Raw genomic sequence first — 25,358 nt, forward strand, 5'->3', positions numbered from 1 at the left:
AGTAAATGAGGCTTCTATCTTCACAGTGCGCGTAGCTCTAGATGGGACTCACCACCAATTTTTTCACGCTGTCCCACCACAAAAATCGTTGCACCTTGGGAGAAAAATCTGCTGCACCTCCCCAACTTTTGCCACTGCTTCGTGCTTCCCCAAATCTCTCTTATCCTCACTCCACGGCGGCGACCCCCGCTCCCTCCTCTTCCTCTCCCACAACGGCGCATGGCAGCGACTCCCCCGCCCACTCCTCTCCTCCCACTGGCGGTGCACAGCAGCGACTCCTCCGCTGCCTCCTCTTCTACCGGTGAGACAAATCTAGCGCCCCCTCCCCCCCCCCCCCCCCCACCGTTGGCGTCGCTTGGGAGAAGACGCGGTGGCGGTGGCCGCGGGAACCTCTCCCCTCGCTCTCCCACCTCCTAACTCGGTTACCCCGAGCCCTCGCAGTGGCGACGACCTCCCTGAGCGCCCCTACCCTCCTCGGCGAGCTTCTCCAAGGCAAATAAAGTTTTTCTCTTCACTCCAATGCTATTCTTCCCTCCGCCCCCCTCTCTCTCCACGCGCGGATGAGCACCTCTTTCTGACCAAACTGTTGCAAGGTTCTCGTGACCAACTTTGGTCACGCAAAACCGATGAAGGAACGGTCCCCACTCCCATCTCTCCTCCACGCAAGCGATTTGTCTACGTGGACCAACATTGCCACGCGCCATGTGTGTACACTGTGAATGCCTTTATGATGTGAAGGGGTCGACAATCGGAACGAATTTTATCGACGATTTTGAAGTCCTCTCTCCATCCCAAAGATCCAAATTAGTTGTCTCTCTAACATTCAAATTTCGTCCTATAATATTCGTTACTCCAAAATATTTAGTTACCCCCATCAATCATACAAAATTCTTTTTTTTATTCTACCCTAAACCAACCTTGTGTTCTTAACTATGTATCATTTGATAAGGGTATTATAGTCATTCTAAACCTTAGTGTATACTCTCTTCGTCCTAAAATAGATGTCATTTTAGGATTTAAAAATACTCCAAAACCTTTATCATTTTGGAGTACATTTTATCACATCAATCACCTCCAATTCAAAATTTTCTCCACTCTACACCCAACCACCAACCATACATCATTTGGTAGAGGTTATTATAGTCATTTTCCCTAAACCTTAATATTTACCAAATAACTTAGAACATCAACTATATTATAATGGAGGTAGTACCAAACAACCTAGAAAGACAGGTAATTTGACATGGAGGAAATATTATATTATTTTTTAAATAAACATAGTACAAATGCATACGCTTATAACGTGCACAAACTCATCCTTATGAACACACACATACGCTCTATCTGGATGAGCATCTCCGAAAAACTGAACCGGTATATCTTGATGTGGAGGTTCTGCCAAGGGATCTAACTAGTTGGGTTACGTTCACTTTGTATCGACGTTTGATGTCGCGATTCCGGTATTTACATAGTATGGGGATCGTTGATACTAGGATATATGCGAGTTTGAGGTAAAAGAGTTGGAGACAGGGATTTTTATACAGGTTCGGGCCCCTGAATTGTCAGGTAATAACCTACTCCTGTTGGCCGAAGCCGATCGTTGCTCTTATTCATCATAATCACACCAGTACAATATTTGGGGTAACCTATCTATCTGTTGTCGACTTGGCGACCATAAAACCATCATGTAGTCGACAACAGAGTAGTCTTTCTCCTCAAATCCGTGTCCGGCGTGATCAGAGACAACGCTAGATCCCTACTGACGGTAGTCGTAGGAACCGTATGGGGACTAACTAGGCTTATCTCCGATGTCGATATCTGGCGGCTTGTCTTGACGTATGTTGGCTTGTATGTTGATCTTGTGTCTTGATCTATTGTTCCGTCTCCCCTCTCCTCCTAGGAGGCCTTGTATTTATACCCATAGGTGTCCCCTTGTCCAAGTAGAACTAGGGAAACCAATATGGATACAATTCGAGTAGTCCTTGTCGTTTCCATGTAGAACTTGTCTTTCCTTATCCGGAACTTCTCCTATATCCGAAGGTTGTTTCCGTATAAGACATGGTATGTGGTGGATCCTGCCGAGATTTAGTCAACTACTATTAGGTATGTGGTATCCATAACCCTGACAGTTTGCTTAGAGTATTATATTCCAATTATCTTTATCTATGGTTGATAAGCTAGGAAAAATAAACTATTATGCAATAAAAAATACACTAGGGCAAAATTATTATATTTGTATTTTAGCGATTTAAAAGTTAATGCTAGAATATAACCTACTATGAAAAACCTTAAAAATAACTCTATAAGATTGAAATTTGAGGTGTGACCGATGAAAAAAACCTTCACATGACGAGAAGCTTAAATTTAGAATGATAGTGTTAAACCAAAGTAATAAATTGTGAATAAGGGGCTGATAGCAGATTAATGGTTGGTACTACCTCCGTCCTAAAATAAGTGTAGCCGTGGATATCCGTGCCCAACGTTTGACTGTCCGTCTTATTTGAAAAATTTAAAAATATTTAGTCTCACACATAAAGTACTATTCATGTTTTATCATCTAATAGCAATAAAAATAGTAATCATAAAAAATTTCAAATAAGACGAACGGTCAAACATTGAACGTGAATAGTGCAAAACTGCACTTATTTTGGGACGGAGGGTGTAGCAGATATCGGGTGCTATTTCCAACGAAAAGTTTCAATAGCAAATTATTAAGGAAAAAGTATGAATTACACCCCCCGAACTATCGCGGTCGTCCGAATTACCCCCCTGAACCACAAAACCGGACATTCTTCACCCCCAACTCTGCAAACCGGACGAATTACCCCCCTCGACCCAATCAGTGGTGGTTTTGGTCTACGTGGCGTACGCGTGGCAGTCCAGTCAGCAATTTATTTAGGGCCCCTTTGAATCGTAGGGTAAAAAAACGGAGGAATAGGAAAAACACAGGATTCTGACAGGAATTGAGGTGTAAAACAGAGAATTGCAAAACACAGGAATGGTCGTTTGATTGGAGCGCAGGAATCGGATGAGAGAGATAGACTCAAAGGAAATTTTTCAAGAGGTTGGAGCTCTTGCTAAATTTCCTCCAAAATCCATATGCAATGTGCCATTCCATAGGAATTTCATAGGATTTGGAAAGCTTCAATCCTATGAATCAAAGGGCCACATAGGAAAATTTCATATAGGATTTGAATCCTATGATATTCCTCCATAAATCCTTTGATTCAAAGGGGCCCTATCAAAAAATAGGTGCGCCCCACATGTCATACTCCTATTGCACTTTTCCTCTCTCCCTTCTCTCTCTCACTCTTCCTCTCTCTCTTCTCTCACTCTCTGTCTCACGCGCATAGCGGAAGGCGGGGGGCGGCGAGCGGCGGCGGCGAGGCGAGGCGGCGGCGGCGGCGGCGGCGGAGGAGGCCAGTGGCGGGGGATGAGGCGGCGAGCGGCGGCGGGGTGTGGCGGAGGAGGCAAGGCGACGTGGTGGCGGCGACGGAGGAGGCGAGCGGAGGTGGGGTGCGGTAGAACTCGCGCTGCTCGAGCGAGGCGAGGCGGCAGCGGGCATCCTCCAGCGCGCGCTCCGCTGCCGCGGCCTCCTCGCGCGCCCGCTCCCGCGCCGCGCCCGCGGCGGCCTTCTCCTCCAACGCGCGCCTCACCTCTTTCCGCTGCTCCTCCTCCTCCCCTCCTACCGCCGCGGCCGCGGCGCCGCCGTCGGACGCCGCGACGATGACGACGGCGGGGCCGATGGAGAGCTACAGCTTCATCGTCGTCGCGTGTTGGCGTGTTGCTCGTGGGAGGAGGAGCCGGTGGTCGTGGTGGTCGTGGAGTTGGACGAGAACGCGGAGGCCAACGGTGCCGTGGTGGACGCCGGGAGGAGCTGCAGCTTAGGCGGCAGCGGCGGTGGCAGATGATGATGATGATGCCGCAGCGCCACGGGACGGATGACCAGCAGCGTCGTCACCACGGGCACGACCTCGCTGCGCACCCGTCCAGAGTTACACGCATCCTGGTACTCTATGAAGCTCTCCACCCTGCAACCACACGCACACAACCACCCCCCAAACCAAACCACCGCCATTAGCGCACACTAACCATACCACTTAACCACCATCTCATCACCAAACACAATAAAAACACGGCGATCGATTCGAAGATTGATCGATCATCTGTACATGTAGATCGATCGAACACGACACACACTGACCAATCGTGAGAGCATGAGACAACCAGAAGAAACCCATGGGACAACCTCGCCTCCTCCGCCGCCGTCTCGCCTCGCCGCTGCCTCGCCTCGCTCGAGCAGCGCGAGCTCCCACCGCCGCCGCTGCCGCCGCACCATGCCGCCGCTCGTCGCCCCCCGCCTGCCGTTGTGCGCGTGCGCGTGAGACAGAGTGAGAGAAGAGAGAGAGGAAGAGTGAGAGAGAGAAGAGAGAGAGGAAAAGTGCAATAGGAGTATGACAGGTGGGTCCCAGTATTTTTTAATAAATAAATTATTGACTGGACTGCCACGCGTACGCCACATAGACTAAAACCATCGCGGATTAGGTCGAGGGGGTAATTCGTCCGGATTGCATAGTTAGGGGTGAAGAATGTCCGGTTTTATGGTTCAGGGGGTAATTCGGACGGCCGCGATAGCTGGGGGGTAATTCGTATTTTTTCCAATTACTAAAGAGTAAATTGAGTTTCAGCTATTATTTTACCAAAGTTTTATTTTGGACACCATTTAGTCTATCCTTTCACTGTGGACAAAGTTGTTTTGCCTTTGTTTCATTTTATACCACCTTAAAATATTTCTGGAGTGCATCAATAACCTCAACCACATCCGCACCTATATATCGATAATCTTTCCAACTTGCAAGTTGGCTATTTTTCGCCGGACGAGTGGATAAATGCAGACGAGAGTTAGGCTGAGTTTGTTGCTTGGTGTTGGAAACTCAATCCTCTTGCGTACAAAACGGAGCTACTCATTAGCGTGTATAGTAATTAAGTAGTATTAGCTTTTAAAAAAAATAGATTAATGTGTTTTTTAAAGTAACTTTCATATATTCTTTTCTCTTTTTTTTAAAAAAAACACACTGTTTAGTGGTTTGATACAGTGGTTTGATGCATGTAGAAAAATGATGGAGTTGAGTTGTGAACTTTAACAAAAAGAACTCATCCGTAGAGCAAGTATAATACTCCCTCCATTCCAAATTGATCTACATATAATTTTTTTGAGGTTATTCCTAAATGATCTATATATTTGTGTTCATTTATTAAGTCTATTCGTTATTTGTGCATTGGAGTAAATGAACATTGATGCATGCATCCATGCACACAAGTATTTATAACCCACATGCAATATCTTGATTTGCTATTGGCTAGGAAATAGTGGGGATGGTGTATGCATTGAGTTTGTTGCTAGAGTAAATATACTATGAGAGAGTTATTAGCTTTTCTTGGTCTTGGTGTACCTATGAAATATGTAGATCAATTTGGAATGGAGGGAGTAGTAGGCTATAAGCCGGCTAAATGCTAAGGTGGAGGAGAGAAGAGAGGAGAGAGGAGAAGCGAACTGTAAACTTATCTTCGACACAAGAACCAAGAAACTCAATGAGAGAAACAGATGCGCCATATATTAATTGTAAAGAGCTAACTATTATATAGGTAGGCTGAGAGAAGGCTACAAAGAACCTTATAGCCAACAGGTCGGTTGTATTATTAGCCTTGCTCCGAGGATGCGTTCGTTACCTCCCGTTCCCAACTTCCCTCCCTCGTTTTCCGCGCGCACGCTTTTCAAACTGCTAAACGGTGCGTTTTTTTGCAAAAAAAATTCTATAAGAGCAAGTTTAATAGTATAGCCCACTACTAACTCCAAATCATATATAGCCAATGTAATAGCCAATTCATACAATAGTTACTTACTATACTATTAATATCTGGTCCCACCTGTCATACACACATTACGTCTTGGAGTCTATGCTGCAGCTGGCTACAGATCTATAGCCCACTGCTCTTCTCTCTCTTCCTTTATCTCTTTAAAATATGTTTATAGCTGGCTTATAGCCTGCTATTGTACCCGTTCTAAGAAAAATGCTTAAAAAATCATATTAATCATTTTTAAAAAAATAGCAAATACTTAATTATTCACCCACTAATCGCTGCTCTGTTTTCCGTGCTAGGGAGTGACGGATCCCAACCCTTACTCCCGAACACAGCCTTAGAGTGGTTCAGAGTGCAACAAAAGTAAAGGTAATATTTTGTAGTACAAAGTGAAAAGATTATCTAAAGAGTAGTTTAAAGTGAAGCTTTGTAATAAAAGATGAATCAAAGTGCAATTATGTCTAAATTAAAAAAAAATCAACGATAAATTTAGATTATTTATCAATTATCAATGCTATTCACTTAAAGTTTAGAAGTTTAGACTACATACCTAATTACTCATACATTTTATATAATAAAGTTTACAAAACAACATATATGAATAAAAAAACATAAATGTTAATCTCTCCTATCCATCCATTCATTAAGAACATCTTTTAAACACAATAACTACCCAGTATACTTCCCCGAAAAAAAAAAACTACCCAATATGCGTTCCATAAATCCATCTAAGTTTTTTTTTCCCTTTTTGGCACAGGAGTAGCAATCCCGTTCGTCACGGGCTCACGGCACAGCGTTGATGAGTCGCACAATATGCTGAATTGCTGATATGCTTTATTTTCTTACTCCTAAAACAAATGACACGTCACGCGTCACCAAGCCTTATCAACATCAACCGCTATTTGCCTATTTGGCCCCCCCCCACCCCGCCCCCAAAAGTGGGGTCCACATGCAGTATTGCAGTGTCAAAAGGTCTCTTCCAAAAAAAAGAGACACGAGCACACGCTACTCCCATCCCCACTCTCGTCGCTCGTCGGTATACCAAACCGAAAAGCTAGTCAATCCGACCCCACCCGATCCGATGGCCGCCACATCGCCGGACTCCGGCGACCTCATCCTGGTCGAGCCGGCCAAGCCGGGGTCCCGGGTCGCCGTCGTCACCATCAACCGGCCCAAAGCGCTGAACGCGCTGACGCGGCCCATGATGGTCTCACTGGCCGCGGCGTTCCGGCGGCTGGACGCCGACGACGGGGTGGCGGCGGTGGTGCTCGCGGGGCGCGGCCGCGCGTTCTGCTCCGGCGTGGACCTGACTGCTGCGGAGGAGGTGTTCAAGGGCGACGTGAAGGATCCCGCCGCCGACCCCGTCGTCCAGATGGAGCGCTGTCGCAAGCCCATCGTCGGCGCCATCGCCGGATTCGCCGTCACCGCCGGATTTGAGATCGCCCTCGCCTGCGACATCCTAGTGGCCGGCCGCTCCGCTAAGTTCATCGACACCCACGCCAAGTGAGTTCGCCCCCCTCCACCTCTTGAGTCAACAACTTATTCTTGCAAAAAGGATCACAAGTTGTAAATACTGCTCTTGATTTTCTCAATTAGAGTATCTTAGTTCCTCTATTTTGGCAATTTGAGCTCGATACCTTGGTCACCAAATAGTACAAAATATGATGACAAGTAATCCAGTGCGATGTACTAGAAAGTCTCTTTTTTATATGAAATCTACTAGAAAAGCCCTACCTCTTTTGCCTTTTGGATATTATCCTCTACGCTCGAGTAGTGTGAGCATGGGCAGAACACGGTGAAATTTGAATGTTTAATTACAGTTGTTTTCCTTTGGTAATTGATTTTGGACCATAAGATTGTCTTGAATAGTTCCATGGAAGAGATCCTATCTTATCCTGCAGTTTCAGAAGGGGGAACTCGATATTGGAATTGGAATTTCTACTTTTATTAGGCAGAGTTACACACTGAAGTCCTGCTAAATGCATATACTTGTTCTATCTTCAGACAATGCATATAAATCATGTAGGGATTGATGCCCTTGCCACACCCTTGGGCGCTGTTTTTTGATCAGCTTTTGTTCAATATATATCTTTAAATAGTATGTAATCATGTTTGTATCAATGCCATTGCCACAACATTGTGCCCTATTTTTCTGATCTGCTTTTGTTCAATGTGATGTAGGTTTGGGATATTCCCTTCTTGGGGTCTTTCACAGAAGCTTTCTCGTGTCATTGGACCAAATAGAGCACGGGAAGTGTCGTTAACTTGCATGCCTATCACAGCTGAAATGGCGGAGAAGTGGGGTCTTGTTAACCACATTGTGGATGATACCCAGGTGCTGAGTAAGGCAATAGAGGTCTGTGAGGCCATTGCAAGGAACAATCGCAACTTGGTTGTGTTGTATAAATCTGTTATAAATGACGGGCTCCAGCTGGACTTGGAACATGCTCGAGCTCTTGAAAAGGTTTGTACCTACACAATGTGGTGCTTAAACTATTTAACTTCTAGTAGAGCTTGGCAGAATTTAACAACAAATTAACAAGTGAAACTAGGCAGAGTTATGGTGATTTCCTCCATTAGAAATATAACATCTGATAAATCCTTTTTGGTGAACAAACTTTGTAAAAAGAAAGTCTTTATTGGGAGAGGTAGCAAGCTTTTTAGATTGACACTGTGTTTACCGATTGAAGATGGATATTGTCTATGGGATTATATTGGGTCTGAACGGAAAGAAACAGGAAATATCTTCTATCGTTGTTAATATGCTCCAGAAATGCATCCTCATGTTAGCATTGTTATGATTTCAGGAAAGAGCTCATGACTATTACAATGGTATGACAAAAGAGCAATTCGCAAGTATGCAGAAATTTATACAGGGCCGGAGTTCGAAGCCACCATCAAAGCTGTGATGATATATGTTCTGTACCACTGTATGTACCGAAATATCAATGTACTGTATACATCCACTGAAGTGTTCAATGACCAGAAAGAAAAATAAACACTGCCAATGTTGCATACAAAGAAAGTACCATCTTCACATGTGTTATTGGAAGAGTATCGCAGCCTATGCTGCTGTTTTCTGTTCTTTGCCTGTATGTTCCTGTTCGCCCTTTTTCTTTACGCCTGCAATTTTGTTGGTAAAATGGCGTTCCGAGCTGGACGATCACTTCCTAAACTTTAGAAGGTGAAGTGCGAGTGCCTTCTTTGATGCGTGGGTGAAGTTTCTGAGTAAGCGATCAATGTTGCTGGTGAAAATCTGAGGCCGCTGCTCTTTTTATCATGCTGGTGCTGGTGTTTTTATTCCATGGAGCCACCAGAACCAAGCATCCGTGTCTAGTTCAATTGTTTAGTTTTGACTTTTGAGACATCACCTTTGATCGAAATGAATTAAGGTTTGTAATGTTTTTATGGTTCAAATACTTAAATTTGTGTCTGCGCTTTGAATTTTTTTGGGTTATTTGGGTCTCTGGTTATATACTAGACTACCCTCTTTGGCACAACTTCAAATTCAATATTTCTTCTTAAATATGTGTATTTCTAACTTCACAAATTCATTATCTAGACCTGCGATAGTGCGATTAAGTTGATAATATTTATATAAATAATTTTGTTCTCACTTTAGATAAAATTTTAAAATTTAAATCATTACTATAATTTAATATACAAAATTCAAATATATCGTGATCTATAGCTATGCCAAACAGACCTGAGTTTTTATCGTTAAGAGTAAAGTCTCTGAAATCCATCTCAGACATCGCAACATCGACCAGTCCACACAAGTCAAGACATCACCGATCTCAAAGCAACGGCCAAGCCGAGAGAGCGCAACCCAAACCACGCGCCCGCCGTGGACCGTCGTCGTTCCGCACTTCCGCCGGCCGCGCACCCCCGCTGCTCCGCCTCCCGATTGCCTCGTAGGCGGCGGCGGCGGCGGCGAAGCTTCCTGAAACCCCGACCCTAGGGTTTCTCCCCGCCTCCCCGGGCGCTGCCTCCCATGGCGCCTCCCCTGCTCCTCCTCCGCCTCCTCCTCCTCGCGGTCGCCGTGGCCACCTCCGCGGCGGCTCGGCGGGAGGCGTTCCGCCGGGATCCCGGCCACCCGCAGTGGCACCACGGCGCTTTCCACGACGTCGAGGACAGCGTCCGCGCCGACGTGCGCCGCATGCTCCACACGCGCGCAGAGGTAACTTACTCATCGTCACTCTCATCCCCCCTCGTCGCTCGTCGGCTCCCCCCGTTAAATCTCTCCCGCCCGCACACGAGTGGCGCACGTCGACAGAGGTGATCCCGTGGTTTTGAGCTCGGATGAATTCGAGCTTGGTAGTAGCTTGCGATGCGGTGAATTTTACTCTCGATGTACGGGATCTGCAGGTGGATTTCGTTCCTCTCCCCTCGTGAGATCGACCGCCGTTTTGATGTTGTGGGACGTGCAAAGTTTGTAGATTTTAGAATTTGTATGCTTATAAGTTGGAATTCTTCCTCCGAGCATGTGTGAGACTGTTTAGATGTGCTAGCATTATGAGTGCCTGCAAGATGGCATAAGGAAAGAAAAGACCTTGTGAGAAGTTTTTTGTTGTAGTTGACTGGCTGTTGTAACTTTTGTCCACACTGGTGCTCATACAACAAGAATAGCATAACAAACTGTAGTAATCTTAACTTTCTGTAATCATTTGTTGCTGCTCTACTTTATGTTTCTTCTGAAACATTCATTGTGTGCATCTTTTACGTTTGCAATGTCTGTTGACACACTGGGAGAATTTCGCAGGTTCCATTTCAGGTGCCTCTCGAGGTTAACGTTGTTCTTATTGGTTTCAATGGTGATGGAGGGTATAGATACTCCTTGGATGGGCATAGGCTGGAAGAATTCTTAAAGATGAGCTTTCCGCTTCATAGGCCCTCTTGTTTCGAGACAGGAGAACCAATTGATATTGAGCATCATATCATGTACAATGTCATAGCGGTAAGGCTTCATTTTAAGGTCTCATAATTATTCTTTTTACAATATGTCGCTGTTATTTTTATACTGTTCTATTGTAAAAAATATACTTCTTTAGGCTGGACAACCAGAGCTGATTTCTCTTGAGAAGTCACTTAAGGAGGCAATGGTTCCTGCAGGAACTGCAAGAGAGGTAATTGGGACTATATTATTTTCTAAAAAGTAGTGTTTAGTTGCTGTTCAAATCATTTATTGACACAGTTCATGGCACTAAATATTCTGTCCCTCCAGAGTGAATACGGCAGGGAATTCCCTCTTTTTGAGGTAGATGCGACTATGGTAGAGCCTGTATTCCAGAGGCTCTATTCATTTATTTTTGACATGGAACCTGGTTATTCATCAACTGAGATGGATAGGCCTGCGCCTGTTGCAATATTTGTCGTTAATTTTGATAAGGTATGGGGATTTTTATCTATCATTGTTTCTTTCTGTATCATATTATATTGACTGCCTAATCTTCTTATGTCATTCATACCTGTATGCAAATTCTAGACATTAGAAAGTGCAGTCCTTCATGGTAATACTGGATTCAAGGAGCATGTTGGTTTTGTTCATTTTTCCTGTCTTTTACTTTTGGAGAAAACAATAGAGGTGAACCCTAATGAAATTGTATTAATAAGCAATTGTACAAAATTATTTAGAAATTAAGGAAAAGAGAAGGAAGCTAATTGAACCAGTGAGAATTATACTCAAGAAAATTTGTTTTCCTTGTGTTTTTTATGAAAGAAATCTTACATAATCTGGTATGATCAAATGAGATTATAGGACACTAAATTTGACAAGGTGAAAGCTCATAAAGATCAAATCTGATTTCTTTTCCCTTGTGTTGTTTATGAAAGAAATCCTACATGCTTTTAGTTCACATATCTAGCTAGGGACTAGGGATCTCACATGTATCCAATAGGGTCATGAAACATTAATTTGTTGGTTGCAGATTGCTAAGGCGACAACATTGTTCTACAATTGCATTTTTTTTATAGAAGGGATAAGTTATTTTGTAACTATCACTTAATAATTGGTATGTTTTTATTTGCAATAATATATATTACGATAACGTGCCTTGCACGTGCACGTTCACTAGTACTCAAGAAAACTCTCACTTTGTCAGATCTGAGTCTAAACCAGTCTGTCCATCTAAATGTGGTTGTTGATTTGTGATAAGAAATGCTTTTGTTAAATTGTAACACATAGTCTAGTAGCTTCTTACTAACAGACAGGAGAAATAAAGTGCTCTTGTTGTCTATCTTTACCATTACACCTGAGAGTGGCATCAAACACCAATACAAGTTTTCCTTGGCAGGTAAGAATGGATCCTCGGAACAACGAAACTGATCTTGATAGTTTAATGTATGGTGCGATAGGAAGACTAACAGAACAAGAGCTAAAAAAACAAGAAGCAGATTACATCTACCGATACCGTTACAATGGTGGTGGTGCAACTCAAGTATGGCTGAGTTCTGGAAGGTGATTGTTCTTCTAAATTTCCAATTCTCTCTTCTTCTTTTTTGTTACAAGGTAGCTTTGCAACTTCTTTATCAATATTCAAGATGTAGTATGCATCAACTTCTTTATTACAAGGTAGCAGACACTAAAAATGACAAAATAAACCTGCATCTTGCCAGATCCAAACAGTAGTCTGTAGAAATAAAACCATACAAACATTATAAGCTATTGGATATTGCATTTCATAATAAACGTTGCAGCAAACCGTTCCATATACTTGTTTCTTTTTGTCACTCATTTCTTTATTGATAACCTATTTTTACCATTAAATGTATGTGCTAGCACTATTAGTTACTCTTCTAAAAGTAGGATTTGGGTGTTCTACACACACCCTGCCCTCTGTGTGTCATATACGTAGACATGCATGTTTTGTTTTCAAGATAAACAAAAAGCTCTCTTTGCACATGTGCATATCCGGGTTGCTAATTGATCTCATGTGGTCATGTATACAGTCTTTAGATATGAATATAATTATTTTTTTGCATTTTATTTTGAATCTATTTATTTGCCACCTACGGGCAGTATTCTAGTCTAGATTTTTGCATGCATTGATAAATCAATGTGTAAGAACCTTTTTGTCCAAGTATTGGCAAGTACACGAATAAATATATCTCTAAGCTTTCTATTCACCAGAAACAATATGCTGTAACAGGTAATGATTGAACCCGGATATATGCAAATATGCTCTTGGCTATATGTAAAAAATGTTTTTAGTTGCATCTATTCTCCAGTAAGATAGTCTACTGCCAGAATTTTACTTTGTAGTGCAGTTGATATTCAGACTGTCTCTCTTCAGCGCTATTTCAGAAAAGCTGTGCATTGTTTTTATATTTTATTGCTTATTATTGTTAGTTGCAAACAGGGTTGCAGATCCTGAAAAGAACCGATTAGTTCCACTTGAATTGGTATTAGGAACTTGTTTTGTTTCAGATTTATTGTGCAATTTTGGATGTAATACTTGTGACTATGGGAAATGAGGAAGACCCAGTTAAGAAATATTGATAGACAAAAGGGAAAATAACAAGTTGGCCAGAAAACAACAGTCCTCTGAACTAATGTTGAGCAAAACCGAAAGATCAACTGAGATGATTTTTGAAATACATGTATCATCTTGTGTGCATGATGTATGATGTATGATCCATGTCCAGCCCTGTCATATTTTACTGTTGATATTTCCATGTTGGATTTTTTCCCCTTTATGCTATACTGGAATTATTTGAGCAACTGTAACCAAGCTCTGTATGCTGATATGCTCTAAACCACCACTGCATTGGTCCTTGCAGATTTGTTGTAATAGATCTGTCAGCAGGCCCTTGTACGTATGGAAAAATAGAAACTGAAGAGGGCAGTGTGAGTTATAGGTCATTGCCACGGCTATTAAATATAATCTTCCCAAGAGGGCTTGCTGCTCCCAGTGCTAGTTCAACACAAGATATTTTTATTGGGCAGCTTGGTGGGTTAATTTCAACTACCATTGAGCATGTTATTGCTCCTGATGTCAGGTATTGCTTGAAAGTTACCGTTTGGATCACAGTTGCTTTATCATCTGACAAAGTTAATTGGTAATTCCATTAATCAAATGATTGTCTAAAGTATTCACTTCTTGGAATGTTTAGTGAAATAGGAGTTGAACCAAGTATTCAGGTATATTCAAGTTAAAAGACCTCACTGACTCGTCATTCTCACTACATTTTACGATTTTAAAGATTAAGAATTATCTCTCTTGAATACTCCCTCTGTCCCAAAAAAAGGCAACCTAGTACTTAGGTTGCCTTTTTTTGGGACGGAGGGAGTACATGTCAAACACTCCAAGCCTTATCTGTTCTTTTAAGTATTATATGATCCCTTTATTTTTTTCCTTTTATTTAATATTACTATTTTCTACCAAATTCAGGTTTGAAACTGTTGACATGGCAATGAGGTTACTTGTACCTATAATTGTGCTGCAGAATCACAATCGGTACAACATTCTTCAAGCAGGTCACAACTACAGCATAGATGTTCAAGCTATTGAAAGAGAGGTTCGTTGATTTTCTTGCATGAATACATCTGTTGGTTGCTGAGGCCACTGCAATTTGTAGCGATCTTACTGGTTTGTTTTACTTCATGCACTAATTACAGACATTTGGAGCACCTTGTAGCCATATAAATTTCTATTGGACAAAAAGATGTATTCCACAATAATAAGCAAATGGATGTCAGAATATGTTCACCAGGCAATATGAGCTAGTCGGGCAGCAGATTAGTGCCACCCTAACTTTCAATTTGGTGGGATTAAGTGGGTTAAGGACTAGGTGGGATAAATTGGCTATGCAGGGATAGGCGGCTAAGGTGGGAGGGTGGCACCTGTTTCCTAGGTAGGCTAGGTGGGGGACTTGGGGAATACTACAAATGATACAGTAATATCTCAACTCCCAAGAACCCTGGAATGCTATATGTGATTTAGAATTTGGTTGTTTTTCTGTTCCGTAAATATGAAACAAAGCTGTAGATATTCCACCGTGTTGGGGGTACTTCTGCACTTTTATGAAATGGAAACACTAAATATACATATGGCATTGACGATATTTAATGGCACACAAGCAAAGGTTTTGGGTTTTGGCAGCATTATGACTGTTCATTGTTGCTACACAATCCATAATGCAAATGGGATATCATCATCAATGCCACTTTGCGTGCAGTCATAATAAGTAGCTGCAGCAAGTTCCACTAAGTAATTTTCTTCTGTCTTTTTTGGCCTGATCCTTTTAGGACAATTAAAAGCAAGTAGAGAGTGATGAACTATCATGCAGCGACTGCAGTCTTGTTGTAAGCTCTGCTAAAAAAACTATGATGTCAAGCTGTTCGATTTCGGAAGCAGAGTGTCATCACTGTTCAATATTTGTTTAAAAAATAACATCATCGCTCTTAAATGGGCTAATTTAATGTCTGACTGATGTATGTTCCAAATGAAAATGTGTTTCTGCCAGACATGTATAATTATGAAATGCACATAGTTTGTTGAAAATATGGTTCACACTGAGTCTCCAAATCTTGTGTATTTCAGGTTAAAAGAATGGTTCATGCTGGGCAGGAGGTAATAATTATTTCTGGTTCACATGCGCTGCATCAGCATGAAAAGTTAGCTGTTGCAGTTTCCAAAGCAATGCGCAGCCATTCTATTCATGAAACGAAGACCGATGGTCGATTTCATGTTCGTACCAAACCATATTTGGATGGAGCAATACTCAGAGAGGTTTGTTGGATAACTGAATTTTGGCTTTATCCAAATACTCCAATGTTTGAATTACAAGCTTACACTGGCGAATCGCCATGATGAGTAGGTTAATAGATCTACAGGTATTGCAAGAATCATGAATGCTTCAACCTTGGTGATTGAAGGCCACTTTTTGTATTTATATAATGTAAACTAAGAAAATCATCATCCTATTTCCATATTTAGCAAACAGGCTGCTGCATACTGCATGTGAGCAGTGTACATGGAGAACTATACTTTAGATCTCACCTATCCTGTTGAACATATCTTTCATATAACTGTTTTAGTGGTACCATCAACAAGAACATGTTATGGTTGACAATTTTCATGGGATTTCCACTTATATTTTTTAATGAAGAAAAGGGCTAAAACAAATGCGAAGCAAGTCAAGTAACAGATATCTTGACGCACAGTGGTCTAGACCACATTGCATTTTTGACTTAAATTTGTGGTGAAACCATGAAGCAGCATGAATATGTTACTAATTGATGGATCCAAAATGTTTGTCTTATGAAATGCAATTACAGTTATATGCTGTCTACTGGTACAGGAAATGGAACGCTCTGCCGATGTGCTGTCCGCTGGTTTATTAGAAGTTGCAAATCCTTCCCTCTCAAGTAGGTTCTTCCTGAAGCAGGTGTGTGCAACATTTCCTAATTGACATCCTGCGATTTCACTTCAGTTTCATGGATCTCCATGTGTGATGTAATTTGGATTTTTTATTCTTGCTAAAGTATGTTCAAATCTTATTGAACAACAGCATTGGTTGAACGAGCAAGACGACACGCATGATTCCATAAAACATAAGTCTATATGGGAATCTTACATGCCCAGAAATAAGAAAGAAAAACGAGGAACTGGAAAGAAGAAACATGGAGATCTGTACCGGACTTATGGAACCAGAGTGATTCCAGTGTAAACAACTATCCTTTCTCCATCAACATACGCTTGCCTAAAAACCAACCCTCACTCACTTGATATACAGTTTGAGGATCAAAATGTAACTTACCAAGTTAAAGAGCTGCCCCATCCTTAAAATAATGGTGTAGAAAATCAAGGAGTATCATTTGGGTATAGCGATAAAAATTTTATCCTAAGAATGCACTGTTCAGGCAAAAGTTATATCACCGCTGTTGCTAATATTTTTAAAACATGAATTGACAGCTTTGTATTGTCATTGGCTGATGTTGATGCTGAGCTTCTGATGGAAGAGGAAAATCTTGTTTGGACAAGCAAAGATGTTGTCATTGTACTTGAGCATAACAATGAAAAGGTTCCTCTAAGGTATGCAAAGTTTCAGTACAGGTCTACACACATAATTGTTCTATGGCTTCTGACATGGCTACATGTGTTCAAGTGCTGCTGTGTTTATAGCCTTTATTTTGCATTGCAGTTATGTGTCAGAAACAACTAGACAGTTCGCTTTTCCGTCTCTAGCACAGCGCCACATCTTGGCAGGTCTAGCTTCAGCAGTTGGAGGTCTGAGTGCACCATATGAAAGGGCATCACATATTCATGAAAGACCTGTTGTGAATTGGTTGTGGGCTGCTGGATGCCATCCCTTTGGACCATTCTCAAACTCCTCTAAGATCAGTCAAATCCTTCAGGATGTTGCACTGGTATGTTATCCAATGATGCTTTTCCTTTCTCCTGAACATAAAAACATTTTTATGCATCAGAGTGAGACATCAATGGAATGCACAAAACATGTTCATGCATCATCATGAGACATCAATAGTTTATACTAGTACCTTCTATGGTTTTATGAGAGCATGGGAGTGGAGGTTGTCATAAATTGAGCTCAAATGTGCTTCCGTTGCTTCTTGCCTCCTTTTACCAATTTCTGACTATGGTTTCCTGTTTAAGAGAGTAGCATGGACATTTATTTCTCTAATTAATCGTTGCAAATTGTAGTCTATATGACTGTATCTAGCAAATCTTGATATTATGCTTCATGACTCGTAACAATCAGCATGGCCAGGATTTTGTGATATTTTACCTATGTAAACCTTGGTTTCTTCAGCTGTTACATGTCATATTCATTTGCACTAAATCTAATGTATGCATTTAAATGTGTAGAGAACTACAATTTATGCTCAAGTTGATGCTGCTCTTCACAAAATAAGGGACACATCGGAGGTCCTCTGGAATTCAATTGAACTTGCTTTTGTTTTCTTATTTTCTTAACATGCGCTGGAAACTTTAACTCCCGTCTGCTTTGGTGCAGTTTGTTCAATCCTTTGCATCAGAGCATCTTAAGACGCCATTAGGAGAACCTGTTAAAGGTAAACAAAACAAGTCCAACACAGAGTTATGGGTAGAGAAATTCTATAAGAAGGTAACAACTATGCCAGAACCTTTCCCTCATGAGCTTGTTGAACGTTTGGAAGAATACCTGGATGTAAGTATTTATTTTTGTTACTGCACCAGTTTATTTTTAATTCAAAGTTCTATTTGCAGCTGATTCCTTTTTTTTACCCCATTTCAGAGGCTTGAAGGACAACTTGTGGATTTATCCTCCTTGCTCTATGACCATCGTCTAGTTGATGCTTATCAAAACAGTTCTGATATCCTGCAGAGCACTATATTTACACAGCAGTATGTACTTTTCTGAGACGCAAGATTTCCCTGTAGCTACCTTTTGCACTTTGTTCTGACTTAGACATCAAATATTTCCCATTATATTTCCCTCAGTATTTTTGTGATTATCTGCTCAATATTCACTATTTTCTTATAATAGTCATTGTTAACATCTTCGATTTGACAGGTACGTAGAACGTGTATTGTCTGCGGAAAGAGACAAGATGAAGTGTTGCACTATTGAATATAATCACCCCAAGCAGTCATCACAGGCGTTTGTTTACGGAGGGATCCTTCTGGCTGGATTTCTTGTCTACTCTTTGGTTATTTTCTTCTCTTCACCAGTCCGCTAATTCACATGCGTCCAGATGAAGATGACCCTGAATTCTATCTAGTATGACAAGATGGCTAAGCATGATAGAATTTGAAACGATTGCTGAAAAGCTGTCACTGCGATATGCAAGGTGTGCCCGGCCTCATAAGGATGTCAATCTGCATTCAGCCATGACTAGACAATCTGCTGTATACGTTGGGGGCTTTCTCGGCACAGTTTTGTCTATGAGAATGTTTGCTCTTTAGTACCTACAGGCAACCCCATAGTTAGATGATTCATTCGGCCATCATAAATGGCCGATATAATCCAGAGGGGAGTTCAGATAAGGTCTAATGCAGGCCATTTACGGTTTTCCCCTTTGCCGGTATGTTACGAAAAACCTGGTATGTTAATAAAACCCATAATCCTCATGATGCAAACAATTGTTTTCCTTTCTCTAACAATGATTTCACTCTAGTGTTCTACGCTCCTTTGTGGTTTATTTGATTCACTGCAACTACACTAAAAATTGTACAATTATGGCCTGTGGAAGGGAACTGCCGAACTGCAGTATAACTTATTGTAGTTCTTGATAAATTACCATTGGATGGCTACTAGCAACCTGTGGTCTCGTAAGCCAAACTGAATGTGTCCAATGTGCAGTTCTCTGAAGCAAAAGGTTAACCGTGTAGTTCTTTCTTTAATAGTTTTGTCATAACAATTAGGGATCATTTTGAGAATTTAGCTCTGTTCCTTACATGGTAAGGAAATGGTCATTTGTCACCAAAGCTTTGTGTCTTGGCAACCACGCAGCAAAAGAGAGCTACCTAGTTGGTCCGCAGTTTAAGTTTGACTTGGGATTAACATTCTCAACATGAAGTACTCCATCTTGCTAGTAAAAAAAAAAACATGAATGGATGGTATTGCTGTTTTTGTTTAACTACATTAATGGTAGTAAGAGTCGCATGTACTAAAGGCAAATTATGAATTAACGGTAGTAAGAGTCGCATGTACTAAAAGGCAAATTATGATCGAGGTATCGTTCAGTAAAAGGAAATCTATGAAGACAATCGTATAGCAACCAGCCAAGCAGCATTGGGATGAAACACCCAAATCATCGGTTCCAGTGGCAGTGCTCCCGGATGTCCCGGAACAGGCAAGCCAGCAGGTGCCGGTCGTAGTCCATGGTCGTGTACTGCACCACGTGGCTGAAGTACGCCACGGCCTCCTCGTCGGTGACCATGCAGTGCAGGATCCCGCAGCGGCGGAGCACCTCCACGTCCCGCCGCGAGTTCACCAGCGAACCCAGCAGCGCCACGAACCCCGTCGCCAGGTTGCCCCCTTCCAGCTTCCGCGCCGCGCGGCCGCCGCCCTGCTCGAACGCCACCAGGTTCGCGAGGAGCACCTTGGCGCCCTCGTCCACCACGAACGCCGGCATGTGCAGCACGCCGTACCGGAAGCTCACGTCGAACACGTCGCGCGGGGTGGCCTTCCGCTTGAACGTCACGCCGGCCTCCTCCATCTTGGCCGCCGGCGGGATCATCGACGTCATCCGCCCTTTGATGGCGCCGTCGCTGGAGCGCGGGGACGGGACGGGCGGCTGCTTCCAGATGGCCAGCGACGACGCGCCGCCGTTGGCGGCGTCCCCGCCGTTGCGCGCCTTGTCGCTGTCCGCGGCCGGGTTGCGGACGTTGCACTCGTAGTGCAGGTGCAGCAGGTGGTGGATGGTCTTGTCGCTCGGCGGCCGTATGACGCGGCTCGAAGGCAGGTCGCCGGCGAACGCCTTGCAGAAGATGTCGAGGAGCGCGTCACGGTCGGCGGCGCCATCATCGTCCCCGGCAAAGGCGACGCCGTGCAGCCTCTCGACGACGAAGAACGGTATCTGATTCTCCAGGAGGAGGACGTCGTGGTACATGTGCTGCCACGCCCACTTGGCGCCCCCGGGCGCCGCGAGCTGCCCCTCGCTCTTCCTCAGGAAGAACTCGAGCAGGAAGCAACCGTCGAGCACCAGCATCTCGGCGAACTCGTCGGCGCCCACGTCGTCGAACCCCTCCACGTAGCACCGCCGCGCGTCGGCCTCAACCGCCCGCGCGGCGCGCACGTAGGCGCCGAGCCCGGCCTTGTCGTCGCTCTGCCGCGACAGGAAGTCGCGGAGGAGGCGCCACTTGTGGCGCTGCGCGGCGCCGAGCCCGTCGCGGCCGTGGTAGTACGGCCCCACGGACACGAGCTTTGGCTCGTACAGGTCGCGGTGCCGCTCCCGCACGGCCGCGGGGAGGCGGAAGATGGTGTACGGGTCGTCGGCACCGGGCGGCACCGCGTCGAGCAGCCGCTGCATGGACTCCACCACCCGCGCGTCGCTGCCGCCATCCTCCTCCATGTTGGTGCGACAAGTGATCGGCTACGCGGCGCGGGGATTTTTGAAGAGGCCCGGGAAGGGGAGAAGCGCCGGCGCGCGCGGGGGTTAGCCGCTTGAGAGGACGCGCGCGGCCTCGGCGACTCGACGTGGGATGCTCGAACTAGCTAGGAGGCGTACGTCGCGTGGGGCGGAGTTGACCTGAGAGTCTGAGACCCGGCCGGTGCACGTCCTGATCGTGCAATCGTGCTCTTCACTTCACTGCGTTTGATTTCCATATTTCTCCGTGTACTTTTAGCGTGGCTGACGAGAATGCGAGAGAAAAGGTTTGCAGTTCTATGCACTTGTGTTTAGTTCACGTCAAAATTAGAAATTTGATTGAAATTAGAATGATGTGACAAAAAAATTGTAAGTTTGTGTGTGTAGGAAAGTTTTGATGTGATAAAAAAGTTGAAAATTTGAAGAAAAAGTTGGGAAGTAAACCAGGCCTTGCTCTACGCCAGTCGCGGGCGGCAGTATCTCGTACACTAGCAAAAACTGTTCTAAACTCTCGAAAGAATATCCTTGTTATTTACATGTCACTTAAATAATTATAAAAAAATTGATACTTCATAAACATACCACTTAAATTTCAACTTCTACCGTGAAGATATGTTGCATGTTTTTGGAGTAACATATCACATATTAATATATCTTTTTAAATTTCTTCATAACTTTTTAAATGATATAAGGTGATGTTTTCTGGAGAGTTTAAAATCCACTCTCCTACAATGAAAATACAAGTTGTGGACAAATATAATGAAATGGGCGGGGGATTCTTTTCTGACCTGGTATAAACTTCTGGCCATTTGGGGTCCTGCGGGGTGACACCGTGACACACATGCAACATGGTGGTGTTGCTTTCTTCTGCAAAACTGCCAAACTTGGTGATCTTTCTATCGTAATAATTCGCATCAGCTGTTGCGTCCGACGTTACACAAATGAACCCCCAAAGAAAGCGGGATCGAAACGACGAAACGTAGCTTGGTAATGGTTTACGGCGAAATAGATGTTGAAGAAACCACCACGTATATATTCGGCGGTCACCGTCAGTGTTATAACAAAACAAGAGAGCTCGATCATAAGCCAGCAAGAGATGACCGAGACGACTAGCTCGAGTGACACTAATTAATACACGCATGGACGTGGTCTAGGCACGGGACGTACGGCGACGGCGAATGGCAATCGATGAGCCAAGCAAAGACGGAGTAAGAGATACTTTTATGGTTGGCCCAGACCAGAACGCCGCCTGGACACAAACCGTAAGCACGCTGACCTTTCCGAACATCCGGACGGACGGACGGAGGTTGCAATTTTGCATTGCTTGTGATGACTGGCACACGGACTGGGTCGCACGTCAAGCAAACGATGCCATCCGTTACATCATGGCCCGCACTTCTCTGTACAAACACAGCTCATTGCCATGGTATTCTCAAAGATTGGAGGTTACGTGCAGTTTAGCTTGGGACTATTCATTTGTGATTTGTTAGGTAGAAATCTGTCATATACGCCATTGAACTTTTCTAGGTCCTAATTGTGACACTGCAAATTGGGTTGTCCCAACTAAGGGTGAAAACGGTACGGAAACGGACAGAAACCATCTTTATCATTTTCGTTTTCATATTTTTTTTCAGAATCAGAATCGGAAACCCCGGATACAAAAACGGAATCGAATATTATCGAAACAAAAAACAGAGCAAAAACGAATCAGCGCAAATACGGTAACGAAAATTTATCGGAATAATAAACCCCTCAAACTGGTAAATCCAATTCTCAAGTCTCAACGGTCAACGATTCATCATAAAACACAATTAAGTATTAACAGTACATCACAAAACACAATCTATGAAATAAATTATCTATGTTTAAGAGAGTAATGATGCACAATCTATGAAATAAATTATCTATGTTTAAGAGAGTAATGATGTTGGTAAATCCCAATGAAGGAAAAAATATTCTTATGTAAATTTAGATTTGCATAACAAATATTTTCAAGAAAATAAGAGCAAAACAACATGTTATTCACTATTAAGTGCTTAAAAAAAGAACTCAGGGTATTTCAATCACAAAATTTCTGGAAATTCCGAAAAAAATTCCAAAAATTCCAAGAAAATTTCCAGAAAGTTTCCGACCGATTCCGAGTTCCAATGAAAACTGCCCTTATCATTTTCGATTCTGTTTCCGAGAAAATATTTCCGAATTAGTTTCCGTTTCCGAGAAATTCCGAATTCCGAAAAAAATATTCGGACCAACAGATTCCGTTTTCGAAAATATGTTTGGAATCCGGAAAGTTTCCGTACCGTTTTCAACCCTAGTCCCACATATTTTCGGCCCTTATTTTGCAGGATGAACTGTCCCCGTTCCCAACCGGGACTAACTAAATATATCTTTAGACAGAAAACAGAGTAAAAATCAGGGTGTGTTTAGTGCGTGAAAAGAAAATTTTTGAGTGTCACATCAGATGTTTATCGGATGTTTAACCGGATGTTGAAAAGGGTTTTTGGACACGAATGAAAAACTAATTTCATAAATTGCCTGGAAACAACGAAACGAATCTTTTAAGCCTAATTAAGCCATCATTAGCACATGGACTAATTAGGCTCAAAAGATTTGTCTCACGATTTCCATGAAAACTATGTAATTAGTTTTTGTTTTTATCTATATTTAATGCTCTATAATACCTATTCCGCAACACACACAATCACTTCTTGTTATAGACTTATAGTTCACTTAAAATCAGAGAATTTACTGGAAGTACTGAATGGCATCATAAGCAGTGTTGGTAGGCAAGAATGCATCAACAACAACCTTCTTTCTCATTCTTCTTGTCTAAAAACATTTAAGCATAGTAACAGATATACGTATGGTCAATAGTACACTATATGGACTTGCAATTTAAACCATACAACGGGCTATGAGGATATATGGACTTGCAATTTAAACCATACAACGGGCTATGAGGATAGTCTTACAGTCTTCAAAGAAGCATTTGATCTCGTGGAGGCAGTGAGGAGACGTCTCAATGATGTCATTGTAGTGATAGTATTCAGGATCATCAGCAGACTGCTATGTCATCCTAATCACAACATCCATTATCTCCAGTTTTTTTTTAAAAAAAAATAGTGGTGTGGCTAAAAAAGGTAAATTGGAACCATGCCATTATAATTTTGCAAAGTTTGAGATATGCCATCGGTATCTCAATGACATGTAGGACCCACATGAGTCAATGACATGTGGATTAGGATGGCATATCTCAAATTTTGCAAAATTATAATGGCATGGTTCCAATTTTCCCTAAAAAAAAAGAGTGAAGCAACACATGTGTTAGGCAATTTACTCTTTGTTACCACTTCCCTAAATGGCTAATCTTATTATTGTGACTAAAGGAGATGCTATCATTAAGAATTTTTTTTTCTTCCTCAAGTTATCCGCAGAATGCATTTGTAATATTTTGTGAGATAAACAATCTCTATACCATGTAAGCAAACATAAAGGTGATATATGTATCCAGTGTTTTCATGTTTGAAACAGCACAATATATAAGTATAACCTATTTGTCCCCCTATTTCTATGGTCTGAAACAAAATCATAAATCATGGACCTTGTAGTCAGTAATAAAAATTAAAGGAACAAATTATTTAGAGCAAAAAACTAAGGCTTTGCATCTACACTGCTCTTAGATACATTACTTGATCATTTACGAGTCTTCAGGTAGAACATCTATTCAGGATTCAAACTGAAACCAGTTTAAGTTCAGAGCTATATTGCTGCTGCTTCCACCTCTCCCTCCTCCAAAATCGACAGATGGAAGGTTGACGATGCAGGCAGAGGAAGGACGAGAGGGGAAGAGGAGAGGAGCGCTCGGCGATGGCAACGGCGCGAGGGGAGGTGCTAAGATATGGGAAGTTCGGTAAGCGGAATGCCCATGGAATCAATTGGCAACCCGACCAGTTTTACTTCCATATTAATTTGGCTACAGCCTATAATGGCAATCAAGATGAGGGCAAAGGTAGAACCCCTAATCTTGGTACAATGCAGCCTTGAGGAGTTGTGGTTCACAGTTTCAATCTAAGAAAAAAAATTACTCCATACAATAAACAATGCCGATCTTAGGTAGAGATGATGCTGATATTGCATAGGTAAAGTGTCAGACAATGCTTTCTAGGCAAACGCATATCCATCAAAACGCAGCGTAATTCACTGCTCGGAGCCCAGTATATTTCATCATTCATAGTACCATAACAAAACAGATGTTTAAATTTGATTAAAAGATTCAAAACAGCCTAAGATCTCAGATGAAAGGGACAAAAAAACAGAGGACGAGTCTAAGGCCCTCAGGGATCATACTTGTGATTTTCATCAAGGAAGAAAATTCTCAGGTCTCAAAGATCCATGCCATCACGGGGTAGCCCATACCAAAGAAACAAAGTAAAAATGAAGGGAAAAAAACTCAATCTAG

General features: G+C 42.6%; 3 protein-coding genes and 3 non-coding genes across 6 annotated transcripts; 2 read left to right on the plus strand and 4 right to left on the minus strand.

Annotated features, from left to right (window-relative positions):
* The first annotated feature begins 6,801 nt into the window (after nt 1-6,801).
* On the plus strand, nt 6,802-8,946 carry LOC127765454 (probable enoyl-CoA hydratase 1, peroxisomal). Its single transcript, XM_052290362.1, has 3 exons — nt 6,802-7,365; nt 8,044-8,326; nt 8,670-8,946. Exons 1-3 carry the CDS (start codon nt 6,812-6,814, stop codon nt 8,769-8,771), a joined length of 939 nt encoding a protein of 312 aa, XP_052146322.1. The 5' UTR covers nt 6,802-6,811; the 3' UTR covers nt 8,772-8,946.
* A 710-nt stretch (nt 8,947-9,656) lies between these two features.
* Nucleotides 9,657-19,018, plus strand: LOC127767300 (uncharacterized). Its single transcript, XM_052292583.1, has 16 exons — nt 9,657-10,042; nt 10,625-10,819; nt 10,914-10,988; nt 11,087-11,251; nt 12,156-12,319; nt 13,642-13,860; nt 14,253-14,379; nt 15,405-15,593; nt 16,165-16,251; nt 16,375-16,529; nt 16,779-16,898; nt 17,008-17,233; nt 17,694-17,753; nt 17,842-18,015; nt 18,103-18,212; nt 18,382-19,018. The coding sequence occupies exons 1-16, from the start codon at nt 9,857-9,859 to the stop codon at nt 18,545-18,547; spliced, it is 2,418 nt and encodes an 805-aa protein (XP_052148543.1). The 5' UTR covers nt 9,657-9,856; the 3' UTR covers nt 18,548-19,018.
* A 189-nt stretch (nt 19,019-19,207) lies between these two features.
* Nucleotides 19,208-21,012, minus strand: LOC127767301 (UPF0481 protein At3g47200-like). The gene has a single exon (XM_052292584.1). It carries the CDS (start codon nt 20,882-20,884, stop codon nt 19,622-19,624), a length of 1,263 nt encoding a protein of 420 aa, XP_052148544.1. The 5' UTR covers nt 20,885-21,012; the 3' UTR covers nt 19,208-19,621.
* A 3,781-nt stretch (nt 21,013-24,793) lies between these two features.
* Nucleotides 24,794-24,881, minus strand: LOC127769109 (small nucleolar RNA snoR109). The gene has a single exon (XR_008016678.1). It is a non-coding gene; the product is annotated as a small nucleolar RNA snoR109 (small nucleolar RNA).
* Nucleotides 24,882-25,043: 162 nt separating this feature from the next.
* Nucleotides 25,044-25,131, minus strand: LOC127769124 (small nucleolar RNA snoR118). The gene has a single exon (XR_008016692.1). It is a non-coding gene; the product is annotated as a small nucleolar RNA snoR118 (small nucleolar RNA).
* Nucleotides 25,132-25,229: 98 nt separating this feature from the next.
* Nucleotides 25,230-25,305, minus strand: LOC127769174 (small nucleolar RNA R66). The gene has a single exon (XR_008016739.1). It is a non-coding gene; the product is annotated as a small nucleolar RNA R66 (small nucleolar RNA).
* Between the last annotated feature and the right edge of the window lie 53 nt (nt 25,306-25,358).

This window comes from Oryza glaberrima, chromosome 3 (genome assembly GCF_000147395.1).
Source record: "Oryza glaberrima chromosome 3, OglaRS2, whole genome shotgun sequence".
NCBI lineage: Eukaryota > Viridiplantae > Streptophyta > Magnoliopsida > Poales > Poaceae > Oryza > Oryza glaberrima.

Coding starts and splice junctions, on each gene's coding strand:
- LOC127765454 (XM_052290362.1), top strand. CDS start 6,812: ATGCAGTATTGCAGTGTCAAAAGGTCTCTTCCAAAAAAAAGAGACACG. Junction 7,366..8,043: donor TTCATCGACACCCACGCCAA/GTGAGTTCGCCC, acceptor AATGTGATGTAG/GTTTGGGATATTCCCTTCTT. Junction 8,327..8,669: donor ATGCTCGAGCTCTTGAAAAG/GTTTGTACCTAC, acceptor TTATGATTTCAG/GAAAGAGCTCATGACTATTA.
- LOC127767301 (XM_052292584.1), bottom strand. CDS start 20,884: ATGGAGGAGGATGGCGGCAGCGACGCGCGGGTGGTGGAGTCCATGCAG.
- LOC127767300 (XM_052292583.1), top strand. CDS start 9,857: ATGGCGCCTCCCCTGCTCCTCCTCCGCCTCCTCCTCCTCGCGGTCGCC. Junction 10,820..10,913: donor TCATGTACAATGTCATAGCG/GTAAGGCTTCAT, acceptor ATACTTCTTTAG/GCTGGACAACCAGAGCTGAT. Junction 16,530..16,778: donor GGAACCAGAGTGATTCCAGT/GTAAACAACTAT, acceptor ATGAATTGACAG/CTTTGTATTGTCATTGGCTG.